Here is a 19,554-nt window from a genome sequence, read left to right on the forward strand (position 1 = left end):
GCAGTTGCCACCTAAGCCACAGTTGTGGCAATGCTGGATCCTTAACCCACACCATACCAGGGTGGGGATCAAACCCCCATCTCAGGGCCCCCAAGACACCGCCAATCCCATTGCACCACAGTGGGAGTTCCCATTCTCTTTTGAGCATATTAAAACAACCCACCAATACAGCTCTTTCCAAGATCACCAATGCAGCTATGTTGAGTATTCATCCTACTCAACCTATAAAAAGCATTTGAAACTGTTTTGCACTTCCTATTTCTTGAAATACTTTTCTTTTAAATTTACAGTCACTTCCTAAGTGATTTTATTTTCAGTCTTATGAATTCAAATGCTTTTTCTATTGCGATGATAGTCCCCTTGAACTCCAGATTCTTATCGAAACCACCTACTTTGCAATTTGGATCTGATGCACATCAAGCATGTAATATGTGTAAGGTCCTGAAATTCCCTCACAATATCTTCCCTTCAGAAGGCTTTCCTGTCTTAGTAAATGGCAAACCCAGCTCCCTGTGTGTTTAGTCTAAAATCTTGAGGATGTCTTTGGCGCCTCTCTCTCACACTCCACATCCACTCCATTAGCAAATCCTGTTAACCCTGTCTTCAGAATAGACTCAAGCCACCCTCACCTCTCACAGGTAATTGTAATATACTTCTCACTGGTTTCCCTGCTTCAGCCCCTATCCTTTTATGGGGTATTCTCTTCAGAGCAGCAGAATGATTCTTTTAAGACATAAGTCAGTCCTGTCAGTTCTTTGCTTAAAACCCTCCAGTAGCTTCCCATCTTAGAATGAAAAAAGACAAAATTCTTTCCATGACCTTACATGACTTGGGCCCTCCCTGGCCTTATCTCCTGTAACCCTCCATATCCCACCTGGTTTCACAGGCACCGGTTTCCTTATTCTTCTTCAAATTTGCCAAGTATGCTCCCTTCTCAATACTGTGGCACTTTTTGTCCCCTTTTCTAAAATACCATTCCTGATACCAGTATGGTTTGCTCTCTGATTGCTTCCAGGTATTTCTCAAAAGTCATCTTCTCAGAAAGGCCTTTGCTGACCTTCAAATAAAAAATTGCATTACTGATGCTTCTTACTCCTCTCTTTTCCTCCCTAACACTCCTTACCTGGTATGCTATCATCTGCTTCCTCTCTCCTACTACTAGAAAGCCATCTTCAAAGGAATCTGGATTTTGCCTATTCCTCTCACCTAGAACAGTGCCTGGCATGTAGGAGGTGATATTGTTGAATAAATGGATGCATTAATGAATGAAGGGTAACTTAATAAAAAGAATCAATCTCTTTTTTTCTAATGGAGAAAATTTGCTTAGAAAGGGGGAAAGTACCATAAGAGTTGTGTTTTTTGTTTTTTAGTTGAGACTCTAGGAAATATGGAATAATTTGACTTTGGGGAAAACTTGAAGGAGAAAGAATAAGCTTAGCTTAGAGTTGAGTCGTTATCCATACCTCCCCTCCAACTTTGGAAGCCACTTAATCGACTTAAATGGTAATCTCCACCAGTAGTTACCATGCCTTTGGGTGCCTGTGGTTTAAGTACTGAGTCAAGAACTTCCTTAACTGCCTCCATTCTCTACTCAAACTGAACTGTCATCTTGAAAAAAACTGAAAGGAAATGTCATTACCAGTTTTCAGAGGTCCATCTTGAGTCATCTTAGCGTTAATGGGATTATTACATAAATTCTATAAGGTTTGTGTTAATGCTGGTTCATATTGAAACATTCAAAGGTATTCTCACAGTGGCCAGAGAGAAAATTGCTTAAGGGACTTCTTGCTGGCTTATTCCAGAGTCTGCTTTTCTGGAGCCTTCAGGCTAGGAAAAAACTGGATGGTATCATCTCTTTGTTCTAGGCATTGCCCACCTGCCTCCATCGAGGGGCCTTAGCTGGGAAGAAGCAGGACATGGAGGAAACATGTTTGTACCACTTAAGGAGACATCAGTGGAAAGCCTTCTACAGATTTCCACACATGCCCTGGCTAAGCTGCAGTTGCCTCGGGAACAAGTCTCTGAAGTTCTGCAGCAAATCCACAATGGTAGTTGTGGGCCCATCTATCGAACCAAGGTATATATTGGAGACCCTGCTAAGCCCAAGAGTGTTGTCGTCAAGGCTTTAAAAGGTAAAAGGAGAAGTGCTGGACTTCTGTTCCCCTTTTAACTTTTTTTACTGTGAGCCCTCACAATGAATGCTTAACAGGTTTTGCAGACATTAAGATATTAACAGACAGTTGTGATCACAGCTGGGCGCAGAATTAGAAGGCAATAAAAAGTGAAACCTTGAAATAGAAATGTTCTTCTTCAAGTCTTTCCCTAGCTCAGCCTTGCCTATCAAGGCTGTTAGAACTGATTTTTCCATATTGGATAGTAGTTGGATGAGGATTGTGAGGTTGTTTCTTCATTTTTCTTCACTGTTTGATATCTTTTCCTGCTACTGTATTTTTTTTTTTTTTTTTGAGCCAGTACGCATGGTATGGACCAGTAATGATGGATACATAAGACAGAACAAGGATATGATTAGCAAGAATGTTAGTCAAAAGACCTAGGTAGTAATAATATTTTAATGTGAACAGAACATGTGTCTATTAGGCAGAGTTCTAAAGACCTGTAGTTCTTTGCTACCTGCGACAAAAAGACCAGCGACATTGAAGACCATCCTCTAACTGATTCTCTTCTGTTTACTCATTATCTTTTGGAGCATCCTAATGTATTCTCTAAGAATGCTTCCTGCCTCATATCTCCCATTTTATTGGTGTTACTGTGACTGCACACTCCCCATGGCTCCTTTGTCATTCACAGAATCAGCTGGGCTCCAAGAGGTACAGGATTTCTTAGGGCGAATCCAATTCTATCAGTATCTGGGGAAGCACAAGAACCTGGTACAGCTGGAAGGATGCTGCACAGAAAGGCTGCCACTCTACATGGTGTTGGAGGATGTGGCCCAGGGGGACCTGCTCAGCTTTCTGTGGATCTGTCGCCGGGTAAGTATTAGGGTAGTGGTATTAGGAAGGAGAGGCTTGACCTGGCTGATTAGCTGTTCTCAGGTCAATTAGCCTGACAAATGACAAAGTAGAGAGACATTATAATAGCCTAACTGAGTGATTATCACCATCCAATAGAATTTTTTGTGATGGTAGAATATCTGCTTTGTCCAATATAGTAGCCACAAATCACATGTGGCTGTGCAACCCTTGAAATATGGCTGATATGACTAAGAAACTGAGTTTTATTTAATTTTAAATAATATATGTTTGAATAGTCACATATAGCTAAAGGCTACCATATTGGTAATGTAGATTTAGAGAATGGACTTTAGTCTCCACCCTCTACTAGCTGTGTGAGTTTGGGCAAATCAGCTCTCCGAGCCTGAGTTTTCTGAATTTGTATAGTGGGAGTAATAATAAATAAAATTCAAAGAAATGATATATGTAAAATGTAGTGATTGGTACATAACAAGCACTCAGAATGGTAGCTGTCATAATGATAACTGCCTTAACAACCTAACTATTGTCTGTATTAGCTTTGTTATTGGTGGTGTCAAGTATATCTTCCATTCTGTAATATCACCCTGGTGTGCCAGGGCTGAGGGGAGGAAAAATTCAGCTTGCAAATTTTTGTATCTCCAATTCACATTTTTAAAAATTAAAATGTTCAGAAGTTTCCAGGCTAAAGTGCAAATCCTCTTCCTTACAATTTTCCTGCTTCTCCACCTACTGCTCTTTTTGAAATGCTCCACATTTTCCTAGTCAGCTCCTTCCTTGCTGATGAACAAAGTTCAATATTAATCAAGACCCCTAATATGCTAATCATATTATTACTAAATGTGAGTGAAAAAGGGACCCTGTTGACCTCTTCCATCCAGTGATGCAACAGGATGATGTGCAAATAATGAGATTTTAAGCTTTTTTAAGAGGTTATCCATCACTTGGTCTGTGCTTCAACCTCACTAGCTTCTTTCTATTTTTCAAATGATGTGCTTCTTTATTTTAGATCTTCTTCACTTGACTTTCTCTTTCACCAGACTTCTCTCTTCCCCTCTCTGCAGAGCCAGGGTCCACTTACTCTTCCAATCTCACCAAGAGCTTTCCTTGCTCCTGCAACTGAAGGAGCTCTTTCCTCTACCATCTTCCACTCACGATTGCATTTCTTTCATGGCACTTATAGATCCACAACCATGCATTTATCTCATTCTGATTCACTGTGTTTGCCACAGCATAAGCTCCAGAAGGCAGCAGACATATTTATTTTGCTACTTTTGAGTTCCTAAAATGGAATCTGGCACATAGAAAGCATTCCATCAGGATGGGTTAAGTTAATGTGCTTAATTAATCTCTATCACACACACACACTGTTTCAGGAGAATCGTTGCTTTTTCCAATGGATAGTCTTATACGTACTTTTCTTTCTTACCTACTATTCTGTTCTTTCATTCTTCAATCATCTATATTCTTTATCATTTTCTTGGTCCAATAAATTATTGCATTTCTCTACATACCTGAGAATCTCTCATGTCATCACTCCTTGAATCTTATCGTCCTTATGTTTTTGTATCTTTCCCTCTAGCTTTGATAATGTAAGAATGTCTCTGCTCTTATTTTTTTTTCAGATCTGTTCATGTCATTTTGATATAATGCTTTTTTTTAAATCTCTTTAGGATGTGATGACCATGGATGGCCTTCCCTATGACCTCACAGAAAAACAAATATATCATATCGGGAAGCAGGTCCTTTCGGCTTTGGTAAGGCTTGGGAAAATGATAACAGATGGCAGGGATTTTTCTTGTTAGCCTGGCATTTGATGTCATATATCTCATTTTTATATTCTCAAATGGGTATATATTATAAAGAAAACCAGATGGAAGTTGGGGGCAGAAACTGAAGCACTGATAAGTTGTTATCAATTCTTACTTATGAAATTATTTAGATAATATAATTCAGTATTGGTAATTCTAGGCACAAAGCAGTCAATTTAGGGTTTTATTTACTTTTTTTTTTTTTTTTTTAATCTAGGGCTGCACCCGCGGCATATGGAGGTTCCCAGGCTAGGGGTCTAATCAGAGTTGTAGCCTCCAGCCTACGCCAGGGCCAGAGCAACGAGGGATCCGAGCTGCATCTGTGACCTACACCACAGCTCATGGCAACACCGGATCCTTAACCCACTGAGCGAGGCCAGGGATCGAACCTGCAACCTCATGGTTCCTAGTCGGATTTGTTAACCACTGCACCATGAGGAGAACTCTGGGTTTTATTTACTTTTTAATTTTATTTTAATTAAAAAATTTTTGGACCATGCCCCAGCATGTAGAAATTCCTAGGCCGGGGATCAAACCCACATCACAGCTGTGAAAATGCTGAATCCTTTAACTTCTAGGCTACCAGAAAATTCCAACTTAGAGTTTTTTAGAAGGAACAGGAAGCATTTTAAAAAGTTTCTCAGTGTTAAAGATCAAAAACCAGGGCCAAGAGTTACATATCCACATAGTTTCCAATATATACTTATGTTAAAAGATTTTAAAAAGGGAAAAGAGAAGCAAGTTGGGAGAAGCTATGGAAAGAGAAACTGAACGGGTGAAAGGCTACAGAACCAGAAGGAAGCTTATAGTTTGTACCTGAAAAACAAGAAATACTAGTTCAGAACATGTTAGGTTGGAAGCTTGCTTTGATACTGAATGTGATAGGAATTACATATATTTCAAAAGGGACAGGCAAAGTAGAAGAGGAGCAATACGAAGGGGCAACAGTGAGATCATTTCATTTTATTTTTTGGCTGTGCCTGCAGCATACAGGAAGTTCCTGTGCCAGGGATCGAACCTGAATGACAGCAGTGACCTGAGCAACAGAAGTGACAATCCTGGATCCTTAACCCACTGTGCCACCAGGGAATCCCCTCATTTCTTTATTTTAAAATAAATAAATAGGGAAGAGAAAGAACTCAAAATTTAAGAGGGAAAAAATTATCTTTCCCAGAATTACTCAGGAAATTCAGATGACTATTTCTATGAAATTATTTAGATGATTATGTTTAAAATTAGCATTTGTTGGCATTTCCATTGTGGCTCACAGGGTTAAGAACCTGAAATAGTATTCAAGAAGATGTGGGTTTGATCCCTGCCCTCGCTCAGTAGGTTAAGGATCTGGCATTACCGCAAGCGGCAGCACAGGTTACAGAAGCAGCTCAGATCCAGTGTTGCTGTGGCTGTGGTGTAAGCCTGCAGTTGCGGCTCCAATTTGACCACAGATGCAGCCCTGGAAAGAATAAAATAAAATAAAATAAAATAAAATAAAATAAATAAAATAAAATAAAATAAAATAAATAAAATAAAATAAAATAAAATAAATAAAATAAAATAAAATAAAATAAAATAAATAAAATAAAATAAAATAAAATAAAATAAAATTAGCATTTGCTACGGAAAAAGTAAGGCCTCTGCAAAGCTACTATTCTAAGTATTTGATATATTTTGCCACCTTGAGGTATGACATATACCAGAGATCTAGATGGAATCAGGGAAAACTTAGGAAAAAAGAGGTAGTGAAGTGAGAAAAAGTTACAGGTGAAGTTCTCATGGGGCAAGGAGAGAGCACATCATACCAAAAAAACCCCTCACTATGGTGTTTGGAGGTTCTACTTGGTACGCTTCCTTGATAAAGTTAGGGTAGCAGGACAAAGGAACTTATTTACAAAACAGAAATAGACTCACAGACATTGAAAACTAACTTGTGGTTACCCAAGGGGAAAGTGGGGGAGGGATAAGCCTGGAGTTTGGGTTTAAAATACAAATACTACTGTACACTACACTGCCAATTTGTTAATAATAGACGAAATGAAGGGGTGAGAAAAGAGGGATATGGGAGGGCTCTGGATTTTCCACTCAATTTTGCTATAAATCTAAAACAGCTCTTAAAAAAAAGTTTGTTTTTGTTTTTTTGGTTTTTTTTTGGCTGCGCCCATGGCATGGAAGTTCCCAGGCCAGAGATCGAACCCATGCCACAGCAGCAATCCAAGCCACTGCAGTGACAATGCCAGATCCTTAACCCACTGTGCTGCAAGAGAACTCCTTAGTCTTTTAAATTTTTTTTTAAAAAGGAACGAAGTACTGGTATCAGTTTGCTAATCTTAAATACAATGCAAAAATGTCTGATTCTTGATAAATACTTGGGAGTGATATGCCATGATTAATGAGACTTGTTCAGAGTAGAAAATGCCCTTGTCTTTTTGAGGATTCCTAGGACTGCTTCGCCTTATCTGGAACCCAAGCCATGGCAGCTGATCCATCTTTTATGTCGACAGGAATTTCTCCAGGATAAGCATCTGTTCCACGGGGATGTGGCAGCCAGGAATGTCTTGATCCAGGCTGATCTCACTGCTAAGCTCTGTGGACTGGGCCTGGCTTATGAAGTCCACTCCCGAGGGGCCATTTCCTCTACTCGAGTCGTACCCCTCAAGTGGCTCGCCCCAGAACGGCTTCTGCTGACATCAGCTAGCATCAAAGGAGACATGTACGGTTTGTTCCTGCCCTTTGGATTTCTTCCTTTCTTGACCTGGAATGTGACTGGGTCTCTCATCAATTATGTCCATCCATGAAATCTCTACTTAGAAGTCAGACAGACTCTCCAGTAAAAATGTGTGTTAGTGACAGAGTTAGTATTTGGCACCTGCCTGAAGTCCTTTCTAGTGCCTTTTGAAGTATTCTGTCTGTATTGGGTTAGAAGCCTTAATTAGAAGAGAAAAAGAAAAAAGATGATTCAAGCCAATATCTGAGGACTTAATCTATCTGAAAGAAGTAGGTCTGCTTAATCAAAAGTTTTGTTAAACTAGGCCTTATTAAAATAAAAAGAAATACATATATATATTCAATTTATTTTAACTTGAAATATATAAATGGACATTTATGTATCAGTCTTTTGGAGGAGGGCCAAGGGGATAGACCTGCTATGGTAAATGAAGGTACCTGCTGTGTTTCTTGTATAAACAGCATCCATAATAATTTACTTTTGAGTTTCAGTTTGGGATGACTCTAAGTAGAGTTAGAAACTTAAAAACAATTGTGAAACAGTTTGCAGACATTTATTGTTAATTTTTTTTCCAGTTTTCTTTTCTTTTTCTTTTTCGGATGCACCTGCGGCATATAGAAGTTCCCAGGCCAGGGATTGTATTGGAGCCAGAGATGTGACCTATACCACAGCTGCAGCAATGCTGGATCCTTAACCTACTGTGCCACAGTGGGAATTCCTTTTCACAGTTTTCTACGATTATCTCATTCACACAATTTGATAACACCTTCTTTTTAGCAGCTCAGTTTTATAGAATATTTCCAAAGCATTCAACCTAGTTTTCAGAAAGCTAATACTTTTTGTCAGGTATAATTAATCAGCTTACACAATATTTAATTGATCACATAATTGCAGTTACATGTGTGATTGGCATAAGCAGGATTGCAAAAGAATTACTATTGACTTTTGGTAACTATATGACTGCTTAGAGATGCACATAGATGTAATATAGAATATCTTACTAGCCATGAATGTTATGAGCTGTGGAGGAAATTTCGAATATCAGTTGATGAAGTGAGTCAATTATAAGACTGCATTTTTATTCCATTGCTGCCTCACTGACATCTGCTTTTTGTAGAGGTCTGGGAGTAATAAACTTAACTGGGAAATATTGCTCATTTAATGATGATATTATAGAATTGTGCAATATACATCCTTCAAATCATATTGCTTAGGCAAATACCTATTGCAATTGTGTATAAAGCTTGCTGTATTAATATTTTCCCTAGGTTTGAGCAATTAGATCTACTGAGGAAATAGCAGATAAATGATAAAACTTGCTTGGCCTTGTGGTAAGAATAAAAGCTGTAATTTCAGCAGGAAGGTATGGAAAGGATGCAAAAGATGCAGAAAGGATTTTCTATATGTTTGGGTGAATATGATTGCATAAACACTCATACAATTAAGCGGATAATAGTAAATATCTATTAATGTGTAAATGTGTAATATAGAAGAAAGACAAATCTAGTACTCAAATAGATTAGTTTCTAAGGGGGTCGGATGGAAATGCTTTCTAATGGTGCCACTGCCTTGCTTATTGTATTATTGTATTAACCACCCTCAATTTCCCTTCACTGCCTTTCTTATGGGGTTGGGTTTTTTTCGCTTTTTTTTTTGGACCATGCCCGTGGTATGTGGAAGTTCCCAGGCTAAGGACTGAACCTGTACTGCAAAAGTGACAAGGCCAGATCCTTAGCCCTCTGCACCACAAGTGAACTTCTTTTTTATGGGGTTCTTATTGAAAGCCTTTGATCTTTAAGTGAGCGCTCTTTAGGAAAGGCAGAAATAGAAATTAAGTAAATGGCTTTGTTTCTTTTACAGTTGGTCCTTTGGGATCCTGCTTTATGAGATGGTGACTCTAGGTAAGGAGTGTGCACCGGTACAGAAATAAACGGGGATGTTTATCTGGGTGGTGGATGACACTGGCCATGAAAAGGGGTTTCAGTACAGTCTCTGAAGGTCGAACTGGGCTGACATGGAATCCAAGCTTGATTTTTGAGATACTCTCGAAAAATCATGATTCCCTCTCTATCTCTCCTCTCCCTCCTTCTCCTCTTTTGAACTTTCTTTTGTTTTTTTTCCTCTTTCATCTCCCTAGGACTTTCCCAGTTCCAAGGGATGTCTTAAAATCCAAGAACGATCTTGCATAAACATGAAAATATGGTCTGTAGACTTATTAATCCATTCAACTGAGAAAATACAGCACCTGCTCACATTTGGGAAGTAGAGGGCGGATCTGCCGTCTCACTTTGCTTTATCTCATTACTTTCTTAAAGTAACATTATCCTAAATGATCAGTCCCCTCCCCTCCTCCAACACCTTTTTTTCCCCCCCAGAATTCTCTAAGCTATATTCTAACTTGATCACCGGGGAGCAACTATATCTACTGTTTTTCCCATGGCTCTACTTTTGCAGGCAATTAACCCAGGTGGATGGAGAATAGTGTTAGTTTATAATCTAGAGAATGGAAGCTCTTGTACTATTCTCATTTTTTCCATACTAACAGGGGCACCTCCCTATCCTGAAGTCCCTCCTACTAGCATCCTACAGTATCTCCAAAGAAGGAAAATCATGAAGAGACCCAGTAGCTGCACACACACAATGTAAGTGGCTTTGAAAATCTTTTTTTGCTCTTCATCAATCATGCCCTTTTCAAAGTGGCTCAGGTAATTCTCAGCTGCCCTTTCTGGGCTAAAGTACAGCCTTAAACCAAACCTACGTGGTAAAACATCATCTGCTCATATATATTATGTTCATATATATGTATAGGAACACACAGAGAATATCACAGCAACCACTGAGTACTATTTTAGAATTTTTTTTTTCTTTTTAGGGCCTCACCTGCAACATATGGAAGTTCCAGGCTAGGGGTCGAATCAGCTGAGCTGCCAGCCTATGCCACAACCACAGCAAGGTGGGATCTGAGCCACCTCTGCGATCTACACCACATCTCATGGCAACACCTCAAACCACTGAGTGAAGCCAGAGATCGAACCCGCATCCTCATAGATACTAGTTGCATTTGTAACCCACTGAGCCACAACAGGAACTTCCTATTTTAGACATTTAAATTTGCTAAAGTTGATGAAGTTTAGTTCTTCTGGAAGCTTTAAGAATAGACCAACTCCAGTGCAAGTACAGTAGATTTTATCTCTTTAAATGTCAGTCTCAGAACCTGCCAGCTTCAGTTCTAATACAGCAGTTCACAAAATCCATTGCACTACAGTTGCTCACTTGTTCCTATTTAATATTTAACTTTAAAAACTTATCAACTATCTGTTTTCCCTCTTCTAAGCATGTTGGAAACCAATCAGAAGAAGGGAGATGAGAAGAAATTAAAATGATAGGAGAAGGAGGATATAAAATTGCCAGCAGAAAAGGACAGTTGGGGAGTTCCCGTCGTGGCTCAGTGGTTAACGAATCCGACTAGGAACCATGAGGTTGAGGATTCGACCCCTGGCCTTGCTCAATGTGTTAAGGATCTGGCGTTGCCGTGAGCTGTGGTGTAGATGGCAGACGCGGCTTGGATCCTGCATTGCTGTGACTCTGGCGTAGGCCAGCAGCTACAGCTCCCATTAGATCCCTAGCCTGGGAACCTCCATATGCCGCGGGAGCGGCTCAAGGAATGGCAAAAATCCAAAAAAAAAAAAGAAAAGAAAAGGACACTTGGTGAACCAATGTAGAGGCAGAAAATGGAAAAATTAAAAATTACACACAGAATTTTGTAACTAATAAAGTACGAAAAAGGATTGTTATAGGACATAAGAAAAACTTACATTCTTTTTTTTAAAGGCAGGAGATTAATATAATATACATCTCTATTTAAACTGCTATTTTGTAAATTTTTCAATTTGAAAGGGTAAATTTCCAGCACCTGGGTTTCCCAACATTAAACAGTAACAGTGTCAGGCATATTAAAAATGTTAAATATCACAATTATGTAAATTTATGTGTACATACATACAGTGTAGTGATACTTGGATGAATATATTAGAATGAAATTATTGACAAATATTTCTTACAAGGCTTTATACATAAAAAAGGGATGTCCTTGATACTAGGGGGAGACATTTAACTGATAAGGCACCTGGTCTTGAAGAATAGAATGTAACACTTGGATGAGGAGATATCTGAAACAACATGAAAATCAAAATCAATGTTTGAGGCAATTAGTAGAATCGTTAAAAGCTCAGATTTATCTCATAGGGTCAGAAAAACACATGTTCGGTCCTAGTCCTACGATTTTACTGTATATTGTTTACTTATCTTAAAATAGGTATAATGATAATCCCACCTCAAAGTTATTGTGAGGCCACAATGAAATAATGCATGTTAAGTTCCCCTACCATGCCTTATATAATGAGTAGGTTTTTGTAAGTGTTATCAGTATTATTAAAGAAGCATCTTACACAATGTCTCATGACACAATAGTATGGGAAATACAGTGTGCTGAGGTTTAGAAGTGAAGGTGTCACAGAGAAACTGAGACTTAAACCTGTCGGAAAGGATGACCGTGGAGAGGATATTCAAGGAATTGGGCAGAGCATGAGCAAAGACCAGAGTTGAGCGTTAATAATCACATCCAGGGCATGGCAGGACACTGACTCGGCAGGAGGAGAGGGTTCCAGTTAGGCAAGGCCTATGTGGGAAGGGGCTATAGGTAGGACGTTGACTTTATATGATGGGCAGTGGAAAACCACTGTAGGTTCTTGGGCAGGAATGAGATGATGAGAAGCGGTTGAAAACAGACTGTCATAAATTCTCTAGAAACTGGATGGAAGCAAAGACAGGTTAAAGGTGGTAAATATTTTTATCTAGATGAAGGCAACTTCTTAGAGAAGCTAAGTAGTAATAATGGAGGGAAATGACCCAGATTAATGGAAGGAACCATCCAATCACATGATTTGAAATTGGTATGAATCATACCATTCCGTAACTTCTTATTTTCCTTTAATGTAGGTTATACTGGTAGAAAAGTTACAGCAATGGTCTGGAATGCTGCAAGCTAATAATGTCTAAAGATGAAAACAGCTTCTGAAAGAGTTTTTGGTAATAGAATAAAAAAAAAAAACAACCCTGTTCTATCAAACTGATTGTAGCTTAAGAAAACTTTCATCATTCCTGTTATAAAAAGGGCCCTGTTGAAAAGATGCTATTAAGAGATTTAGTGTTGGAGTTCCCGTCATGGCTCAGTGGTTAACGACTCTGACTAGGAACCATGAGGTTTCAGGTTCGATCCCTGGCCTTGCTCAGTGGGTTAAGGATATGGCATTGCTGTTAGCTGTGGTGTGGTCACAGATGTGGCTCAGATCCCATGTTGCTGTGGCTCTGGCGTAGACGAGCAGCTATAGCTCTGATTAGACCCCTAGCCTGGGAATCTCCATATGCCGTGGGAGCGACCCTAGAAAAAGCAAAAAAAAAAAAAAAAAAAAAAGATTTAGTGTTAAGAGCATAAGAAGGAGTAACATTCTCTGGGAAGAATATGGTACCAGACAACGAGAAGAAGATTAAAGAACCGTAGGTTTCTTTTGTTCAGGTTTGTTATGAGAGGAAACATGTTCATCAAACTTTTGCCTTGTCAAGGAAGTCAATTTGTCTTGTTTCCTTTTCAGGTACGGCCTCATGAAGTCCTGCTGGCATTGGAGTGAGGGCAGCCGCCCCTCACTTGGAGAGCTACACTCACGCCTAGAAGCAGCTGCCCGAACTGCAAATGACAAGGCTGTGTTGCAAGTACCAGAGTTGGTGGTGCCTGAACTATATGCAGCTGTGGCAGGTGTCAGCGTGCAGAGCCTCTCCTACAGCTATAGTATCCTTTGAAGATCCTGGAGCAACAAGCTTCTTTTGAGAGATCATATACTCTTGGAACCAATTCCTCCAAGAACAGAGAAAAGACTTTCTAGTTGTACCTAGAACTAGATCCTGGATCCCTGGATCCTGGATCCTCCCCTACACACTTCCCTAGATACCTGAAATGAGGCTGGATGAGGCTGCACACACCATACACCCTGGAGATGGAGAAATATGGTTTCATTTCTGCTGTCGCAATCCTGAAGATGCAGGGTAGATGGGGCGACAGTGTCACTGCAAGGGAGTTTTATGAATCTGTAATGTTTTCTGCAGCATGGCACGGATAAGCTGGTCCCTCCCGCCACAGGCTAATTTCCTCTGAAACTAGCCTGATGTTTTTTTCTGGACTATTATAAGGTCCAGAAAATTGGAATAAAATGAGGGACTAGCAAGCTGATAAAGAAGTTGATGAGAAGAAAATTAAAGGTTCTGTTTGCTCAGGAGTATAGATGAGAACCAAGGTCATCCTTCAGAGAGAAGGCAGAGGAAGGACATATAGGTCTTCAGCCCTGGTGCCTTCATGCAGGACGGGGGTGGGGGTGGGAACATGAAGGAAGGCTGCTGAGTTCCCCGTGGGGGCAGATAGGAGAAATATCATCCCCCCTTCTCTAATTCTGAGACAGGTGAACCCTGCTCATACTACTTTTAACAAGAAGCTGGAAGGGTCATTTTATGATTAAGAACATTTGAGATGTATCATTCATCAGGATGGCTTCTTGGTCCCTATGAGACTGGAGAGACTGAGCCCAGAAAGTCAGTTGGGACAGTGATGAGTACACTGTGTATGTATTTAATTAACGGGAAATATGGAAACCAAGCAAAAGTGCTTAGTAGGACGTCTTTAACAAGGGCTAGAAAAGGATATAATCTGAGATGGGAGGATGGTAGGTTCTGCTTTTCAATCATCCAATGATGTACTGTGAAACTTATTTCATTAAATTAATATTGAATGAAAGTAGGCTTTTCTAGTTGTATGGTTGCCAAAATCTCTACATAGGAAGAAATAAATAGATGGGAGTAAATGTCAATAGAAAAATTCAAGAGACAATCTACATTGTCAGAAAAGGGATTTTTCATGTGTAAAAAGGGGTAATACCTACCTCACAAGGTTGTTGCGAGGATTGAATGAGGATATGTATTTGTACGGTATCTGACACATACTATGTGCTCAATAAATGTTGATTTCTTTACTCTCCCCCTTATTATCCTAGAACATTTCATATTGTTTTTGTTTAACATCTACTGTGGCCAAGAAAAGAACTGTGGTCTGTCGGTTACACCACAGGGACATGCTTAAAGATGACGATATGGTACAAATACTACATGACAAAAATGATGACTGGCAATAGTCATCTATGATTTCAAATTACTAAAAACATCAAGATGACAGCAATTCAGTTGAACATGTGGTCTGTGATATTAAGGATACTTTGGATACACTTGAAGGGACATCTAAGGCTGCTATTGGAAAGATGACTGGCAGTTGAAAAGTTTTCCGAAGTTAGAATCCTGATAGAGTCATGATGAGTCATCCAGCTGAACAATGACTTTTGTGCCTGTGGCAAGAGCACGATGACTAGTCAGAATTTAAATGGGTGGTAAGTAGCAGTGGGGAGAAGAGAGGTAGAGTGGCTCAGTGCAAAATGATAAAGTCCTATGGGATCTCATTGTTCTCAGCTCTTCATTGAAGCCACATTGACAAAAGACTTATTCAACTGTCTTCAAAGAATTGAATGTTAAGGCCAACTTGTGAGACACCGTGCTAGGTGTTGGATAAACGAAACGGAAAGCTTTGGATTACAGTCTAGAAAGTAAGAGATGTTATATCCATCATATTTGTGTGGGCATTTGTTAATTACAACTGTGGTAAGTGATAGGAAAAAGAAGCATAGAATAGTAGAAGGGAGTTTAAAATGGGGACTTCCCTGAAGAAATGGCATTTACATCAAGACCTTAGGGAATGGGTGAATAAGCCTGACTATTACTGGCTATTACAGTGAGGAGAAGTCTTCTAAGAGAAGGACTACAGGTGTGAAAACTCTGAGGCCAGAAGAAAAAGCAGTGTGAGCAACTGCAAGGAGGCAGTGGTACTGGTGCAGAGTGAGGCAGGAGGAGGGTGGCGGGAGATGAAAGGGAGTACCGCTCTTTCACTTGGTGCATTAATGTTTGTTTTGGCCGGAGGCAAAGAAGTAGACAATTGCTATTTTAAATTGTATTTGTTTTCCTGGATAAAGGTCTGGAAAACTGGATATAGTAATTGTTTATTCTAAGAAAACTTGGTCCTCCCCTCACTTAGCCAGGCTTTTTCTAAAAGGAGAATTATATTTCTGGTATCTTTGACTTATCAGCCATTCCAGGTATTTTCCAAGCTAATGAATGGAAAAAAGAATGAAAATATTTACCATTTAATTAAGTCGAATCTGGTTTAGGATTTATTTTATTGTTTCAATTCCCTCCTCCTCCAGTCCTGCTTTTCCAAAGTATGCTTTATTGTTAAAAAAAAATTTCAACATAGCTAGGAACTGAGCAATTACCCACCTGGAAACCATGTCTCACTAACACTCGGTGATGTAATTTAACTTAGACTAGGATGAACCAGGAGTTTTAAAATCATGTTCATGTTTTCAAATCACAACACTAGATTTAGGTATTTTGTTATTAAAATTGAGTAATGATATTAAAATAATATTTTCACCATTGTTAAAGGAAAAAGTAAGTTAATGAATAGAATCTTATAAATCTTAATCTTGCAGTAAAACTGCTATTAAATTTTGCTCTACCATGACTCATTTAAACAAATAAATATGAATCAAATATAATGGAAGACTGGGATAATAGCTTATTATGTTTAATTTAGCAGACTGGTTTTACTTGTTTTGGAACTAAGAGTAAGTGGTTATGCTACATGTTACAAGCATATAGAATTCTCATATGCTGGAAAAATTATTAATTTGAAAAATGGAATTAAATATATCATTATGTAATAATCTAGCACTAGCTTCAAGTGCTCCCCATAGCATGAACTTATCTGAGAAAAATAGTTTGGAAGTTTTGGTATTTCTGTCTGATGGTGTTTCACTTACTAATAAAGTAACACTAGTGAGTGGTTTAAAAGACATATATGGGAGCTCCTGTTGTGGCTAGCAGGTTATGAACCTGACTAGTATCCAAGAGGATGTGGGTTCAATTCCTGACTTCACTCAGCGAGTTAAGGATCCAGCGGTGCCGTACGCTGTGGTATAGGTCGCAGTGTGTTGCTGTGGCTGTGTCTGTGGGATAGACTGGCAGCTGCAGCTATGATTTGACCCATAGCCAAAACATATATGGTTGAATAAAGACATCTGCTATGGAAAAGAAAGTGAGTGAATGAAATAAAGATGAAATAGACCGTGGTAATTCTGACATTTAAAAATATTTCAAAAACAAATTTCAATTACCTTAAAATATTGTTTTAGACCATATAGTATTCTTGACTCTGATATAATGCTCTGATCCATTTAATGGAATGAGGTAGCTCTCACAGCTTCTGTTATAAATACAAAATCAAAACTATTCAGTAGCTACTGATAAAATAAACAAGGAAAACAAAAACCTACCATCTCTACAATTTATCACAGGAAAGTCAGAATACATTTATCAAAGCTGTTAAGTAGGAATTATCTGATAGTTTTAGATGGTGGGGCAAAAGGCAAAAGAGGTGTGAGGACAGAACAGACATGATATCAAAGGAAGAGAGAATTTTAGACACAGGCAAAATCAGAAGATTTTAAAAGACTAAATTAACACTTATAAGAAATAATCATCTCTGACCATAGTCCTCTGACTTGATTTGTTACCATGAAACTGAAGGCAATAAACTTAAAAACTCTAGTGGGAAATCATTATTTTATCAATGAATATTGTGTATTTGATTAAATCATTAAAGCCATTTCAGCTAGAGTTGGAAAATAAAATGTTTATTTCTAAATTACTTCACAAGGGTTTTTGAAGTTATCCACAGATAGACTGCATTAGCAAAGGCAGAAACAGCTCTTTATTTGGCTTCATTTAAGCAGCCAAAACATTTATTTTCCTAAATAAACTGTGCTGTTACCATTAAGTTAGCCCTAATTTAAAGGCTGAGGTTGAGGTTTCTCAATGTTCCAAAAATATTTTCACCATTTCCAGCCCACATAATGGGGCTTTATTATTCAACACAGTAGCCACTAAACACATCTGGCTATTTAAAAACTAAGTTCACACAAACTAAAATAATATTTAAAAATTTAAAAAATATCTCCTTGGTCTCACTAGCCACATTTCATATGCTTGACAGCCATTCAGAACATTTCCGCGGCTCTAGTGTATAACCTCCAAAAAATCCATAATACACAAGTGCTCTATCACTTTCCAGTCCTTTCTGTGATAAGGACTTTGGCTTTGGGGGGGGGCTAAATATAGGAAGGATTAAGTAAGTATATTTTCATGTTTCATCTTAAAAATAGGGTTAACGAGGATTAGTCTTGAGCTCAGAGCTCAGATGTTTTTTCAGGGGATAAAGACAATAATTGGCTACAGATAACAATCTTAGCATTCCATAAGCCCTATTTACATAGTCACAGATCTGGGATCTGAAGATCTATTTAGGTTAAGCATGAAAATGAATATTGGCACATGTGCCAAAAATCTGAAGGAAAAATTAGAGAATGAAAAGATTGTGCGAGGCTCCCTACAAAAAAACAAACCAAAGGGATTACTCCCTATATGTTCAGAGATATTATGGAATATTGTGGTCAAGTTTTTGTGGGTTACTTTTATAGTCAGTACAGTGACTGACTCATCCCAGTTGGCCTGGGAAATTCCATGTTTTAAAACTGAAAGTCTCATATCCTAGGAAACGCCTCCGTCCTGGGTAAACTGGAATGGTTAGTCACTTTGTCCTAAGGAATCATGCTTTATATTTCTTGCATATTTTCCATAACAGCAGCCTCTGTTGGAACTGAGTAATTTTTATATTGACATTTATACAATGGGAGTTCCCGTCTTGGCTCAGCAGAAATGAATCCGACTAGGAACCATGAGGTTGCGGGTTTGATCCCTGGCCTCGCTCAGTGGGTTAAGGATCCAGCGTTGCCTTGAGCTGTGGTGTAGGTCGCAGATGTGGCTGGGATCTGGAGTTGCTGTGGCTGTGGCACATGCCACAGCTCCCATTAGACCCCTATCCTGGAAACCTCCATATGCTGTGGGTACGGCCCTAGAAAGACAAAAAGACCAAAAAAAAAAAAATGTATACACTGGTTAATGTAGATTTCTATGTTGACAGTTACATAGACTCAACATAACCTGCTCAGTCTGCCCTTCTGGTTACACTACTTTCATGAACCTTATGCCCTAACTATACTGAAATTTCTTGGCTTTCCCAAGTCGTGCATTTTCACACCATTGTGCCTTTACTCAGGCAATTTGCTTTTCCATCCCTCTGAACATATACTGAACCTATCCAACAAGGTCCAATTCAAGCAGCATATTGGAGTTCCTGTTGTGGCGCAGTGGTTAAGGAATCCGACTAGGAACCATGAAGTTGCGGGTTCGATCCCTGGCCTCACTCAGTGGGTTAATGATCCAGTGTTGCTGTGAGCTGTGGTGTAGGTCACAGACACGGCTCAGATCTGGCATTGCTGTGGCTGTGGTGTAGGCCAGTGGCTACGGCTCTGATGAGACCCCTAGCCTGGGAACCTCCATATGCCCCAGGCTGCGGGAGCGGCCCTATAAAAGGCAAAAAGACAAAAAAAAAAAAAAAAAAAAGCACATCTTGTCACAAGCCTTTCCAGATATATCCCCCCCCCTTTTTTTTTTACCAAACTATACTCTTTTGCATTTTGTCTTTATTTTTTATTTTGTTTTATTTTTGTCTTTTTGCCATTTCTTGGGCTGCTCCCGCGGCACATGGAAGTTCCCAGGCTAGGGGTTGAATCGGAGCTGTAGCTGCCAGCCCAGGCCAGAGCCACAGCAACGCGGGATCTGAGCCACGTCTGCAACCTACACCACAGCTCACGGCAACGCCAGATCATTAACCCACTGAGCAAGGGCAGGGACCAAACCCGCAACCTCATGGTTCCTAGTCGGATTCGTTAACCACTGCGCCACGACGGGAACTTCGATATAT

General features: G+C 39.3%; 1 protein-coding gene across 7 annotated transcripts in view; it reads left to right on the forward strand.

Annotated features, from left to right (window-relative positions):
* The window catches only part of STYK1 (serine/threonine/tyrosine kinase 1), a 46,022-nt gene extending 31,411 nt beyond the window's left edge, over positions 1-14,611 (forward strand). For 6 of the 7 annotated variants that reach the window (XM_084956775.1, XM_084956778.1, XM_084956773.1 and 3 more), the window contains exons 4-10: positions 1,866-2,132; positions 2,809-2,990; positions 4,664-4,747; positions 7,300-7,508; positions 9,384-9,424; positions 10,069-10,165; positions 13,175-14,611. In XM_084956775.1, the coding sequence (XP_084812901.1) occupies positions 1,866-2,132; positions 2,809-2,990; positions 4,664-4,747; positions 7,300-7,508; positions 9,384-9,424; positions 10,069-10,165; positions 13,175-13,379 (1,085 nt within the window). In that variant the 3' untranslated portion in view covers positions 13,380-14,611. Of the gene's footprint in view, positions 1-1,865; positions 2,133-2,808; positions 2,991-4,663; positions 4,748-5,787; positions 5,904-7,299; positions 7,509-9,383; positions 9,425-10,068; positions 10,166-13,174 lie in introns of those variants that run through there. The other variant, XM_084956779.1, reaches the window with a different exon arrangement.
* The last annotated feature ends 4,943 nt before the right edge of the window (positions 14,612-19,554 follow it).

Source organism: Sus scrofa, chromosome 5 (genome assembly GCF_054392235.1).
Source record: "Sus scrofa isolate SSC_HxYL_T2T_F1_AM1 chromosome 5, Sscrofa_HxYL_maternal_Yorkshire_Landrace_v2.0, whole genome shotgun sequence".
In the NCBI taxonomy this organism is placed as follows: domain Eukaryota; kingdom Metazoa; phylum Chordata; class Mammalia; order Artiodactyla; family Suidae; genus Sus; species Sus scrofa.